A 13997-nucleotide genomic window follows, 5' to 3' on the forward strand; every position below is an offset into this window, starting at 1 on the left:
TTACCTGAGAGATACTTTCAGAATCTTGATGAGGCAATGGGGGAAGAGGTCGATTAATCTATGCAAAAAAATAATAGTAAATAGCTTAAATATGTGAAATCCAAAAACATACATATGAAGTACGGTTTTCATTTGTTAAAATGACCATTCAGCTACAGAATAAACTCATTGGTAGAGTTACAACTAAATCAAAGTAATTTAGTAATCAGCTTAGTAATCAGCGACAATTTTTAGGGTTTTTCAATAGACCTCGTAAGGTAAAAATTAAATATTACATATCATATTAGGATTGTAAAAGTGTACTGGAAAGAAAAGATGCTTTTAAATAAAAAAATCACTAGTTTTATAGGAAATCAAAGTAACATCTTTAACTATCTATCTCTTGTTTTTTTTTAAAAAAATTATCTGCCTGAAGTGTATATAGACTGTAAATTTGATAATTTTGGATATGGCCGGGGGGGGGGGGGGAGGTAGCCTTTTTTGCATGATATCAATTCTGTAGATATGTCAGTAATACATATTATTGGTGACTAAATATAACACCATTCCAATCAATGTCTAGGAAAACATTATAATGTTAGTATTTATTACTTTTTACTTTATTTAATCATATTATCAAAGGTCTCTCTTCACGGCCATAAAATTGAATAGATTTTTTAAAAACATTTGTACCATCAGGGCTATTTAAAATGTCTTATCAATTTAGTTCTTAGCATAAATATTTGAGATGACTTTTTTTTTTTTTTTTGAGTGCTAGTCAAATATACTGACTACTGTCTGTCTACGAGAACAGCTCCTGCCACAGTGTCTGGCGGGTGGCAACAGGCTAGTATATTTCAAATAAGAGCGAACCAAGGGGTACCAATTCATCTTTAAATGCACCAAGATGGCAAACTGAAAAGTAAATCCTCAAGACAACTCTACAGAAAATGGGTTAAGGCTCATTTCTATTGTAACAAACAGCTGTAGACTAACTGGTGAGAGCTTTACTTATGATAGACAGACTGTACTAAACCATAAGGATACAAGGAAGAAATGAGATCTAACAAATCAAGGTAGTAAATAGTTAACTCTGCCACATTTTATTTTGAGTGCACTAAAGACTCATTAGGTTTTCTGTAGCAGGAAATTTTGAAAGCTCAGCACTGCTTTTGCCAGGAATCAAGTCCGATGCTTCCAGTGCTAGCTAATTGTGATGATCACATCACACCACAAGGACACATGAAAGGCATGCCTAAGTTAAATATTGTAATTCCTTACAATATTTTTTTTTTTTTTTTTTTCAATAGAGCGTAATTCATATCTCATCTTGAGTTACATGTTAGGCTTGCAATTTAAATGTGCTTACAGAAAATAAGATTCTCTTTAGTAAGCTATTTTTTAAGATGGTAGCATTAAAATTGGTCGCATTAATCATCCCCCCCCCCCATTTTATCACATGTTTAGATTTTAAAATAGCATTTTAGTGGCATCCTTTAAGGAAAAACAATAACTCACTAAAAGCAGTAAATCATATATTACATGATTACTCATACTTGCCAGTTAATGGTCATTAACTGGCAAGTACATAAAACCATATTTAAATACTTCCATTAAATGAGTTACAAAACCATCATCTGTTTCCTTGACCACGAAAAAAAAGGGAATGAATTTTAATTTTATCTTATAGTAATAGAAAAATATAAGGGAAAATGATTTTAATCTGTAGATAAATTATAACCTTTGCTTGCAAAAAAATATCCATATAATTATAGCTAAATTAACTGATAATTTAGTCAGAACAAACTCTAAAAAGATATAATTTTAATCTTAAATATGGAATATGGTCTAATTCTGGTAGGCTTTTATATTATTACTTAGAGGTGTAAAAATTGATTCTCAATTAAACAGCACCAAAAGTAATTTCAGTGATAAATGTCATGTACAAAATCTACTACAAATATAGAAAGATATTTTCTTTGTTATCACACTCAGCAACATGACTTCACAATATGCTTTTGAAAACTAGAATCTTCACTGTGCACTAATATCGATGTACAAGGCTCCCAGGCTTAAAATCTAATATTACACACTACATGTGCATGAAACATTATGACCATGTTTGATAGATACTGAAGAGAACAACTGTTGTTGGTTTATATTACAACTTAAGTATAAAACAGATTTTTTACAAGAAAAGTTAATTCAGTAAGAGAGAGCATACAAAATTTTGCATATTATTGCAATGATTATGATTGATTTATGAATAGTGACAGATCATAAATGATTCACTAAAAGGAAAAATAGAAGAGCCAATAGTAGAACTAACACTAATTTTACTTCATTAAATGGGTTCCTTTTAACTTCACAAATGTGAGCCACATTTTTTTTTTTTTACTTACATTTTTCTTTAGAAAATTTAAATCTATATTTTCAAACTTCTTTTGGCATAGAAGATATATTTGTTTACACAAAAAATAAATTAATTTTGCAAAAAAACTTTAGGAGCTGCATTATTTAATGATACATATCATTTTTTTCTTCATTCATTTATTTATTTATTTAAGAAAAAGTAAATGTATATTTTCCTCCCCAAGTTAAAACTAGTTTATTTCAAATGAATGAAATATTATTTATATAAAGTCACAAGAAGACAAACAAAACTACTTTTACATTTTAGATATCAAAAGGTTTAATTATATTTAGTGCAAAATATATTCTGGACTAAGTCTAGTATTCACAAGTGTTTCAATTCATTAATTCCACAAAAATTAACAAGCTAACTGAATTAGATGTAGAAGTGTCAAGCTTCTAAACAGATTAATATTTCATTTATTTAAGCAAAATATAAAATTACTGGATCACATTTTAATAGTTTAAAAATTACTAAACTTAAATCTTTCAATAGAAAAGTTTAGAAACATGTAGTTTTAATTAATCTGCAATGTCCTGTGGAAATTGTCCAAATAAAAATGCCATTAGAGTTGAATTTTCAAGTTCTCTTTTAAGTATTTCTTAGCAAGCATATTTACCTTAAACACTTTTCTCCTTACCATTGCACTGCAATCTGTATTCTGTTTCATTCTTTGTTCATATAGCTCTTCTTGATCTTCTTGTGGATAAAAACCATTTCGTTGTTTGTGTTTCCTCTGATGCTCAAGTCTTAGAATTTGCATTCTTTCTTGCCTACTTTGAGGAGATATTGCTGTAGAACTTTGGCTTGGATGTGGAGAAGAAGTACCAGAACGTGGAAATGTGAATGATGGTTTCGATGATAATTGTCTGTTTACAGAGTGATTATACTGTGTTGTTTGTATCAGTCGCTGACGTTCAACAAGTTCCTGATATTGCCTCTGAATCCTGCACAAGCAAAATGGATTAAAAAATATAATTTATATTATTTGGAAATAATTAAAGCATATCATATATCAAAGGATCTTTTTCATGTACTGGCACTGAAATATTTAATTTACTTTTTGCATTTTCTTCTTATAAAGACTCCATTTTTATGCAAGAAGATGCTACACAATATTAAATAAGATTTTCTGCATAGCGTATATAGCCACATTAGTTGAAGCATTAAAGGCTCGTCCACACGACTATGCTTGAAATGTAGCTGACAAAAGCGCATTTGTGTTATCAGCGAAACAGTGTCCAAACGAATACGCTTGCGAAGATTGTGTTTAACCAATAGAATTATTTGCCGCAAAAAATCAAATGATGCTGAATATAGCATTGTTCAACGGAGCTGCCATCTTGTTACTTCGCTGTGTTTCTATATGTTTGCGGCAAGACGTCAGAATCAGATGATTTTTTGATAGCTGAAACTTTATTATCAACTACAATCATTAAGCAGAAGCAAAAACGTAAAAAACGGCAAAAGTGGGTCCAAAAGATTTATATAGAGTGACCTGTTCAAAAAGATTTTTTTTCTTTACTGCCTCATTTGTGAAATGAATATCCTGAATTATTTTTTAATTACTTCAGGATGAGTATTGACCAGTTTGACAGGCTTGCAGATTTTATATTGCATGAAAATTAAGATTTATATTATTGGTTTGGAATACAGTATATAAAGAGAATTAAATTACTTGAAACACCATATAATAAGATCAACTTCACATTTTTTAATCTTCCCCCCTCCCTTGGTTTGCTTGTTTATATGGGGGAGTATATGTAAAAGAATTTTTGTAATAAGTAAAACTTTCTATAATTTGATATTTTCTATACATTATCACACAAAAAAAATTAGAAAAAAAGTTCATCCAATAAAATTTCTAAAGATATGCTGATTTTAAATATTTTTAGCACAATGTGACATTTGCCCAATTGCTCTCGAAAAGTGTATGTGCCTGTAAATGGAAAGAAAAACAAAAAGAGGAAAACGCCCATTTGTGCGTAATATAAAATCTGAAAGCTTTCAGACTTTTTCTTTTTATTAATTATTTTCTTTATTTATTTTTGAATTTAGAACAAGGTTCAAACTTTGGACAGTTTATGTAAAATTATGTGCAGGATAAAATATGCAATAAGGTAAAAATAAAAAGATAATTTATTCAAGCGATGCAGATATATTGTTACATAAGTAGTTAATGATTTCTATTTGCAGTGCACATTTTTAAACTAAATTAAAAATAATAATAGATAAAATAAGAAATGAAAACAATAATAATAATAGGTAAAATAAGAATATAATGATTAATGATTAAATAAAAGAAACACGTTTCAGAATGAGAAAAGCTAACTTTGATTTACAGTGGTTATGGGTGAGGTTTGAACTTGCAACCTTTCCCTTTACAATCCAGTACATTGACCACTGAGCTATCTGTGATAGTAGTGTTTATGAAAAATAATGCAAGAAGTAGAAATCACTGCAGAGGCAATTTAATTAATATTCAATAAATGATTGCCATATGAGCTAAGATGTAACTGTCCTCGAAAATTTCGTAATTGTATTTTATTTAATACTCTTTAACAGTCAACTGCTTTATTTTAGAAGTTGTTATATTGTTGAAGTTCGTTTTTGGTGTATTTAATATTGTGATATTTATAGAGCTTTTTGTTGCATATGAAATAATGAATATTTATAATAAGGAGAATTTTGTAAGGCAGAAACTTTGATTTTGTAGAAACTGTAATTTATTTATGTTCCTAGTACTTACGGTGTTATAAACAGGTGAAGCATATGGATATACTGGTCGGATCATTGCTTTATAAATATACAGATTTTCCCCTTTAATGAGAATTTGAAATTATACCAATATATATGGTTTGAGAAATCTGAGGATGCCATAAACATTGCTGATTATTTGATTTCTGTATACAGTTATGATCTCTTTAAGCAAAAATTCATCTCTGTGTGGTTCTGACGCCATATTGAAATGGGGTAAAGCAAGAAGGTTTTCTGATTATGACACGTGATAAGAATTCGGTCTGCGATTGGCTGTTCATTCACGCTGTGGACGAAAAAGCTGAACAGTAGCGAACTCTGTTTTACGTCTTCTGCGTAATGCGAATTTACGGTGGTGGAAAAAAAATTTCGTCAACTATGTTCGAGCATACTTATGTGGACGGGCCTTAATGGTTTCTTCTACAAGAAGTAATGGTACATGGTGCTAAACAGGTTTCAATTAAGAAGCAATGATCCCTATCCAGAATTTTTATCATGGCTAACTGGTTGTTTCTTTTTTTTTTGTTTTTATGAGGAATTATAGGATGATCTGGAGCTCTTCTAACATTTGAGATGCTAGATTTGACTTTGTGACCAGTAATCAAAGCTATAGTACAAGGATATCTCTCACATTAATATTCATTTTCTTTCATGATATAAACTACACTGAATATAGTATCCAAATAACAAATGAAATAATTTAAGCTAAACTGCATTTAGACAGTCAGTACAACTAGTAAGTGTTTTATTATTATAAATGTTTTCTCTAATTCCATGGATGGCTATTCAATAATTACAGTATTGCCTCCAGGCAAAAAGAAATCAAAATGGGACTGTGGGCAATATTGCTCAGTGATTGGGCACAGGCATTCTGGTTTATGGCCAGATGACTTCTATCTATGGCCTATTCGCCCACCGTCCTGAACACTGCATACCATTCACAGCAGCTCTTATCCAATTTTCCAGTGTCATATATTTGTTTTCAGGCAAAGATTTTTTTCGTAAAAAACCATTTATTCTGTGTTAATTCAAGCTATTTGACATTTTAAATTAACCCCTTTAAAATGAGTAATTCCTCAAGCTATTTACCCTATAATTCTAGATAAAAAGCAATATTCGTATAAAAATTTATAATTTGATTAATAAATCATTTCTGGTCTATACTTCCATTTTCAGTTATATTGCTTAAAATAGTGTGTAAACTTTATGGTAGAAATGCACAATCGGTTCTTTCTTTAAATTTAAAAATAAGATTATTAATTCCTTCCAAAATTAAGAAAGAAGAGACATATATTTTAACCAAGACATTATCAATTTTGAGGCCAAGATTCCATCGATTGTTTAACCAAGAATCTATCGATTTTAAAGGTGTTTCTTCCTAATGCTTTTAAAATGCCATTAACTTAACTTTTCACATTTCTTTACTATTTCTGTGGACAGATAGTACTACCTTTTCTTTCATTTTACTCTTGCCTTTCGTATAAAAACAGCTCACTTCTTTGCAGAATTTCATCTCTCCCAATGATAAAGAACCTGCACCTCTTGCCCTTAAAATTGATAGAATCGTGGTTAAAATATACTTCAAATAAAAGGTTGTTGCTTTGCCTAATTTCATGTCCCAAAATTTTGAAACTGTTCTTTTTTCCAATTGTTTTTATTGAATTATGAAACAATGATGCTTTTGTTTGGAGGAACAGAAGCCAATTTCACCTTGTTTATTTAAATTTTTTTTAAAAAACTTTTGGACACTTATCAATTCCAACTGTGGATAGTAGAACTAGCAGTCTTGTTTTGGATATCCTTAGTAATTGTATTCTACCTCTGCGTCAGCAGAAATATCCTTAAGATTTTCTGCTAAAATCATGTAGCCATATCATACATTTATACATTGGGAGTGAAGAGGTTAAATTTAAAAATACTAAAACATGAAATATTTACATCATATAACCTGTTTTTATAACTGGAGGTATTTATCTGTAACCAGCAGTTGGTAAAAAAAATGCCAAGTAAGTTTTTCGATGATGTTTATAAGCATCAACTCTTCAAGTATTCTAAGAATTTAAGTTACTGCAATATATACATGCTTTCATGTAAATTTTAAAAAACTAAACATTTCTTGAATCTTAATATTAGTTGCCTTTGAATAATGGATATATATATTTATTTATATTACAAGAAATGGCAACCAACAAAGATGCAAGATTTACACACATATGAATTACTGCTTATGCATTCATCAATAAGTTACTTAATTAAAATTACTGTTATTAATTGAATATCATACCTTTCTTGTTCATCCTGAGTAGCTTTTTTACTTTGTTGAGGTGTTGTCTCAAGTTTTTGTTCTTTATCAGTAGAAACAGCTGAACCTTTGACACTTTTCTTGCTAGATTTACCAAACCTGGATGAAAGTTTTATGAATTCATAAACAAATATTATGTAACAGGTTTTAAAGCAAATGTTACTTTACAAAAATAAATGTAAATTCATGCAAATGAATAATTTTTATTTTTGTAACTATTTTTTAAAAAATTTTTCGTATTAGTTTTATAAAAAACAGTTTACTCTCTGAAAAATTATATACCGACAGAATAAAATAAAATTTCATATAAAGAAATTATATTGTGATGTTTTTAATCATTGATAGAAATTATGTTAAAGAATTATTCTTAAAGTACAATGCAGAATACCTAAAGACAGAACCAAGGCCTCGAAAAAGTCCTTTCTTTTTTGTTGATTTTTCATTTTTCTTCCCAGCTTCTGGAACTACAGAGTTGATGGTTTTGGCACGTGTATGGTTACGGTTTGTATTTGTTAAGTGTCTCCCTTCATCACTCGCAGCATCTACATAAAAAATATTTTAATATTTTTTTAAGGTTACCATTTGTAATAAATCAATCATATAGATAATGGCTATACAAATTCTAAATCCCCCCCCCCCCATATTTATTATTTAAACTATGTTGTAATTGAAATTTAAACATCATTCTTTAATAAGGTAGGGTAAAAAAAATTATCCTTGGACTGAAAGTTTAAAAGAAAAATTCTATGCATTTTAAAGGAAAATTCTATTCTAAATTAAAGAAAAATTCTATGCATTTTAAAGTAAATGGATACAGGCCTTAAAAAAAAAAGGAGCAAAAATATCATGCACAGTATCTAGATTTAAAATAAATACGTAAATAACCATATGTACCTATTTGCATGGTTTCAGATAAAGTTAATATTTTGTGAAAAAGGTTGTACTAGAGAATACGGTTATCAGTTACATTTTTAAATTATATTATGAGTTAGCTGTTTTTAGCTGACTTTAGCTTAGATGATTGCTTCACAAAGTTTCATTATATATTATTATTTAAAATCTAGATTTGAAAAACATTTTATCGCAGAAGGCTTTTATGGTACCGTAATTTCCGGAAGAAACGCCACAGCGTTTACGTGTTTAAAGCTTAAATTTTCAGCGGATGCGGCGTTTCTACCCATGCGGCGTTTAGGTGCACTAAAAATAAAATATTTCCTATGATGGTCATTGTACATAGTTTGGATGGCCTTGTCATTGTGCATAGACTGGTGCTGTTCCCACATAAAAGACCACTCAGTTGCTTTTTGCGAACGTTATTTTGTTTACATTCTTTCCCTTGAACGGACCTACATGCCTTATTCACCCTAAACGAGATCTCAGAACAATTCTTCCCCCTTTCAAATCAACATTCTCATCAATTTGAATAGTTTCTCTCCTCTGCCATTCAATGAATCTTCCAGGACCCATCCTCTCCCCACCCCTCCCTTTTCTGCAATTTTTTTCAAAGGCGGACATGACTCCACCTGTGTCGCAATAATGAACTCTGGCGTATTTCCCCTTCAGCATGAATGGATTTTTCTTGGCATTCTGCCAAATACAGATCCCATCAGTTTGGGTACAAGTACTTGTTGGATAGTTTTTAAGTTTTTAAGTAAGAAGGGAGCGGAAAATTTTTGAAAATGTCTCTAAACGGCACAGAAGCTGTACATTTCTTACCTTTAATTTATTTTTGAGTTATGGTTTCATTTCATGCATTTTTCTTAACTGGTATGTCATATATCAGGACTTAGGTTGAGTTTTTGCATCTATACGGCCCACGCCGATGTCACGCGCAATTTAATCTATTGCGGCATTTACGCTGTGCAGCCGATGCGGCCTTTCTGTGTAATTTAAATTTTTTCCCCGCCATTTTTCTCGAGTGCGGTGTTTACGCTGATGCGGCCTTTCTTCCGGAAATTACGGTACTTTCTTTTACTTATGTTTACTTTCTCATGGTGATACTTTCTTTTACTTAAAATATTGATTCCAAATCCCATAGTTGCAACTATCTCAAGGATTTATTAATTTAGAGAAGCTATGAAAACTGGAAATGATATTTATAAGGAGGCAGAAATGGTGCCTAATTTCTTATAATAGCTAACAGGCATATTATGTAATTCTCAATATTTAAAGGTACTGTTCAGAACATTAAAAGATGAATTTAAAGAACAACTTTTGTAACAATCTATTATTATACAACAGTCACATCATACATTTTGCTACTCTGATCCATGTAATAGTTAGCATTGCTGGCTACCCTATCAGCAGGTCCAGGTTCCTGGAGAAAGCTTGGATGTTTATAAGTGTGTACTATATGTACAGTATGGGCCAAAAGTCCTCTCATGGATATAAAATACTGAAAAGCCAAAAGTCCTCTCAAGAGTAGTAGCAGACCCTTGGATCTCTTCCCTGAGGTGGTCTCCATTAAAACTAGAACACAACTTCCTGCTTGTCATAGATGTAAAATCAGCTGCCTCGTGTGATGTGCCTTGGGCAGTGTTCTTGGAGATGAGATGGCTTAAATGACCAATGGATACAGGTTTTCTCAACTTGTACTTAGCTAGTAAAGTATTCAACCATTGGAGAAAAATAAATTATGCATTATTTGATTTTTTTTTTTTTAAAATTATGGGACATACTTATTACTTATTTTTATGTTTTGTATTTAATATATGAGCATTACGTATCAAACACTTGTTGTATATATTTTACATGGAATTTAATTTCAAGCACAGTCTCTAATGCCATTCAGTATATATGGTGATGGAATATCCTCCGCTGTTGCCATTCAAGCAATGTAAACTTTTTTTCTACTACAGATGTTGCCAGACTTATACTCGAAAAATGTGAGAGGCACAATAACTTTTTATTAACTCTGCTACTGTTATGGGGTTGTCTCTAAATGTAAAGTTTCCAAAAAATGGTATGATTAAATCTTATTTTCCTGATTATAATTCCAAAATGACCTTTTAACTTTGCATACCGACTCTTACGGCAGTTAAAAAATGATGGCAGCAAAGAGGAAGTATTTGACCTCTACTTCTGTTATAAATTACATCTCTTGCACACATATGTATCATACATATGTATACAGGAAATCTCCATATTAAGAGGAGCAAAGTATCTTAAGAGCATCTGTAACTTGGATTTGTTCATAACTTTAATTCCTTACTGAAAAGTACATATATGGTAATAATAAAAGTAACACATATAACCCTGTAACTATTTATATGTTGTAATAATAATACAGTGCCATAAATAATACATGTACAGTATCAATAAACTAAAAATCGAGTTCTGCTCAGTGTATACTGTTTGATTCAATTAAATAAAGTCAAAAGAGCAATTCTCATTTGTATGCTTCGTGTCTCTAGCTTCTTTAGCATTTTCAGCTCCAGTATTATTTATTTTATCTCTATGGGGAGCCCATTCATGACTATGAAACAGTCTAAATGAATTGGTAATAATCTGAATACTATTGTATATATTTTTTACTAAACATGCATTATGAAAACGTCATCGAATTTAGGTTATTAATACATAAAGTTGCCGTAGAAAGTGATATTGTTAATCCTGTGACATACTTTCAGTTTCTCTCATTAATTTCTGTACACTCTAACTATGTTGTTGATATATGCAAAACTAGATCAAGTTAAGCTTTTCCTAATTTATGAAGCAATCAAAAACAGTTTTTGCAAATTAAATTAAATTATAATAGCATGAAAAATCAGTCTAATTAACAAACAAATACATGTAAATTAACTAACAGAAGTATATGTACTTTAACATAAGAATATTTTCACTACACCTTTGAAAATAGCTGAAAATTTCAAAATATGCTTAAAAAGATTTAGGAAACTGTTAGTTCTCCCTCCTCCTCATTAACTGGTAGATATGTTAAGACACAATAACATGCCGAATAAATACTAATTCAGAAGTCAAACAACAAAAATCAGCGTTATATTTACAAGATTTTCACAGGACTAGTTTCAATGGTTTTACCGAACCACCATCCTCAGCTGCAAAACTGCAAATGAACAAGATAGGAAATAATGATTAGATAAGATAAGAGAGCCTGAACAAGAAAAGCAAGTGGCGCCATCTGTTGCTGAAAACAGAACTAAAACATAATTTCTTTAAAGGCCGAAGGCAAATTTGGATTGGAATTAGGATCATTAACTAGAACAGAAAGATTTTTATGAATGTGAAATGCCTCTAGAAAATCCAGTTCTCCAATGGAAGATGTTTTTTGAATAATTTTGGCAGCAGAAAAATTGAAAGTGTGATTTTCGGACCAACAATGTTGAGCAATAGAACACTTCTGTGTTTCCTTTTTTCTAACATATGCCTCATGTTCCTTGATGCGAAATTTTAAGGCTCTTTAGTTTGGCCAATGTAAATTAAACCGCACTGGCAAGGAATCCTATAAATACCCCAGAAATTCATATCTGGAATGGGGTCCTTGAGTACAGAACTCGGAATTTTATTTAATTTTAATTTAAACAACCCAAAAGTGAAAATTCTGCAAAATATGTGCAACTTTATAGCTAATTGTTGGAAAGAAGGGAATGACAACACAATTTTTATAATCTCCTAAAACAAGAAAGTGCCTTTTAGTGTGTTGAGATGAGAATTTTTTAACTGCTTGATTAATAATGTTGGGTGAGAAGCCCCTGTCAATTTGCCTTCGGCCTTTAAAGAAATTATGTTTTAGTTCTGGTTTCACCAACAGATGACGCCACTTGCTTATTCTTGTCCAGGCTTTCTTATCTTATCTAATCATTATTTCCTATCTTGTTCATTTGTGGTTTTGCAGCTGAGAATGGTGGTTCGGTAAAACCATCAAAACTAGTCCTGTAAAAATCTTGTAAATATAACGCTGATTTTTGTTGTTTGACTTCTGAATTGATAGATATGTGTCTTTCTAACGTTTTCATTTTGAAAGTAATAAAACAAAAAGCTATAAGACAAATATAGCTTACGTTCAATCTGGTCTATGGCTTCAAATGACTTGTCTACTGCAGCTCTAAAGCTCTCATTGCAACCTCTACTTGAACATGCACTTGTTCCCAAAGGCATATTTCTCTTCTGTTGTTCCTGTATCATAGTCTGAAGACTCTCTAGACTACTTGATTTATAAAGCCCAAGTGAAGGACCAACTTGAGTGCAAGTTCCTTCACTGCTGCCACTCTCTCGACCTGTAGTTGGCACAGCATGATAGGGACAATCTGGAGAATTGCAAGACCCTGAAATGCAAAAATCATTAAAATATAATTCACTTAACAGATGCATTACGTTTTCAATGACTAAGTATTGCAATGAGGTTGTATTTATAAAAATTTATTTCAAATCAGTCATAAAAGTCTCATTAATAAATTCTGCATGAAATTAGTATAGTGTATTGACAGTCAGAAAATTTTTATAAATTAATTTTATTATATGAAGCTAAAAATTTATGGTTTATTTATTATTTTTATTTAGAGTTATTTATTTCACATCGGTTCTCCTCCATATAGTTACAAGAAATTATATATCCATGTAAGAAACAAACTCTGCTTTGATGAAAAGATCTTGGAGATTTTTATAATTAAACGTTTCACAATTTATCTTGGAAAAGTAGGGCTTGTAAAAAATTTGAAACTTTTAAAATTTCATTTATTAATAGTTAATTGTTTTTATCATTTTTCTTCCAACTAATATTAAATACTTGAACACAATGTCATTAATTAAAGTGATTCCTCTTATGTTGTAAACATAAGATATCCCTCTTATGATCTAAATATAAGATGTAAATATAATTTATATTTTATATGATTATTTTTCTAACAATAACTTCCATATTTCATGTTCAAGTATCTAGTTTTAGATTCTAACTTAAATTTTTGTACATGTATTTTATTTAGTATGCTAGGTTGTTCAGAGTTTAACTGAAGAATTTTGTATTTATTTATTTCTTTATCATGCAAAACTAATTTCTGTAAACATTTTTTATCTCATATTAATTTTCTACTATCTGTTTAAGTCAGAGAGAGTTTCGAAGTCATCAGACATTTAACATCTCTTGTATTTTGAATTCTACAAATGAATATACAAATCATCATTTTTTATATTTTTTAAAGTAAGCCTGAAAAGATTTCAATACCGTTAGAATACAAACACATTAATACAAAATCGATACAAAAATTGTATCAAACCATTATTAATTATACAGTATTCAAGTTATTACATTTTAAAATTTCTGTGATGATCTTTTTAATTTCTAGTTCAATTACTATACAATGTAACTTTGCAATAATATGCTATATATAAGTGCAAAAGAATCGAGTGCTTTAAGTGTTAGAAGAATGCTACCTACAACAACACGTTGGATAGAAGACAGTAGTTCGCTGAGCTTTTTCCACTGCCAACCCATTGTTGGAAACTATACAAAATGCAATTCAGGGTCAGAATGATTAATAGAATATACACAGAAAGAACATGAAGGACATAGTGTTTAGTAAAGATCAA

At 30.4% G+C, this 13997-nt stretch overlaps 1 protein-coding gene across 5 annotated transcripts in view; it reads right to left on the bottom strand.

The window, feature by feature from the left end:
* The window catches only part of LOC118192474 (partitioning defective 3 homolog), a 507756-nt gene that overhangs the window by 16674 nt on the left and 477085 nt on the right, over positions 1-13997 (bottom strand). For 4 of the 5 annotated variants that reach the window (XR_015040147.1, XM_085812621.1, XM_085812619.1 and 1 more), the window contains 6 exons: positions 13846-13911; positions 12473-12736; positions 7840-7993; positions 7434-7550; positions 3033-3339; positions 5-58 (listed from right to left, as the gene is read on the bottom strand). Coding sequence is in view for 4 of the 5 variants with exons in the window: in XM_085812621.1 (XP_085668747.1) it covers positions 5-58; positions 3033-3339; positions 7434-7550; positions 7840-7993; positions 12473-12736; positions 13846-13911 (962 nt within the window). In the remaining variant the exon portion in view is untranslated. The remainder of the gene's footprint in view (positions 1-4; positions 59-3032; positions 3340-7433; positions 7551-7839; positions 7994-12472; positions 12737-13845; positions 13912-13997) is intronic. The other variant, XM_085812620.1, reaches the window with a different exon arrangement.

This window comes from Stegodyphus dumicola, chromosome 3 (assembly GCF_044657685.1).
Source record: "Stegodyphus dumicola isolate Sdum_Otavi_A_Nest chromosome 3, ASM4465768v1".
Taxonomy (NCBI): Eukaryota; Metazoa; Arthropoda; class Arachnida; order Araneae; family Eresidae; genus Stegodyphus; species Stegodyphus dumicola.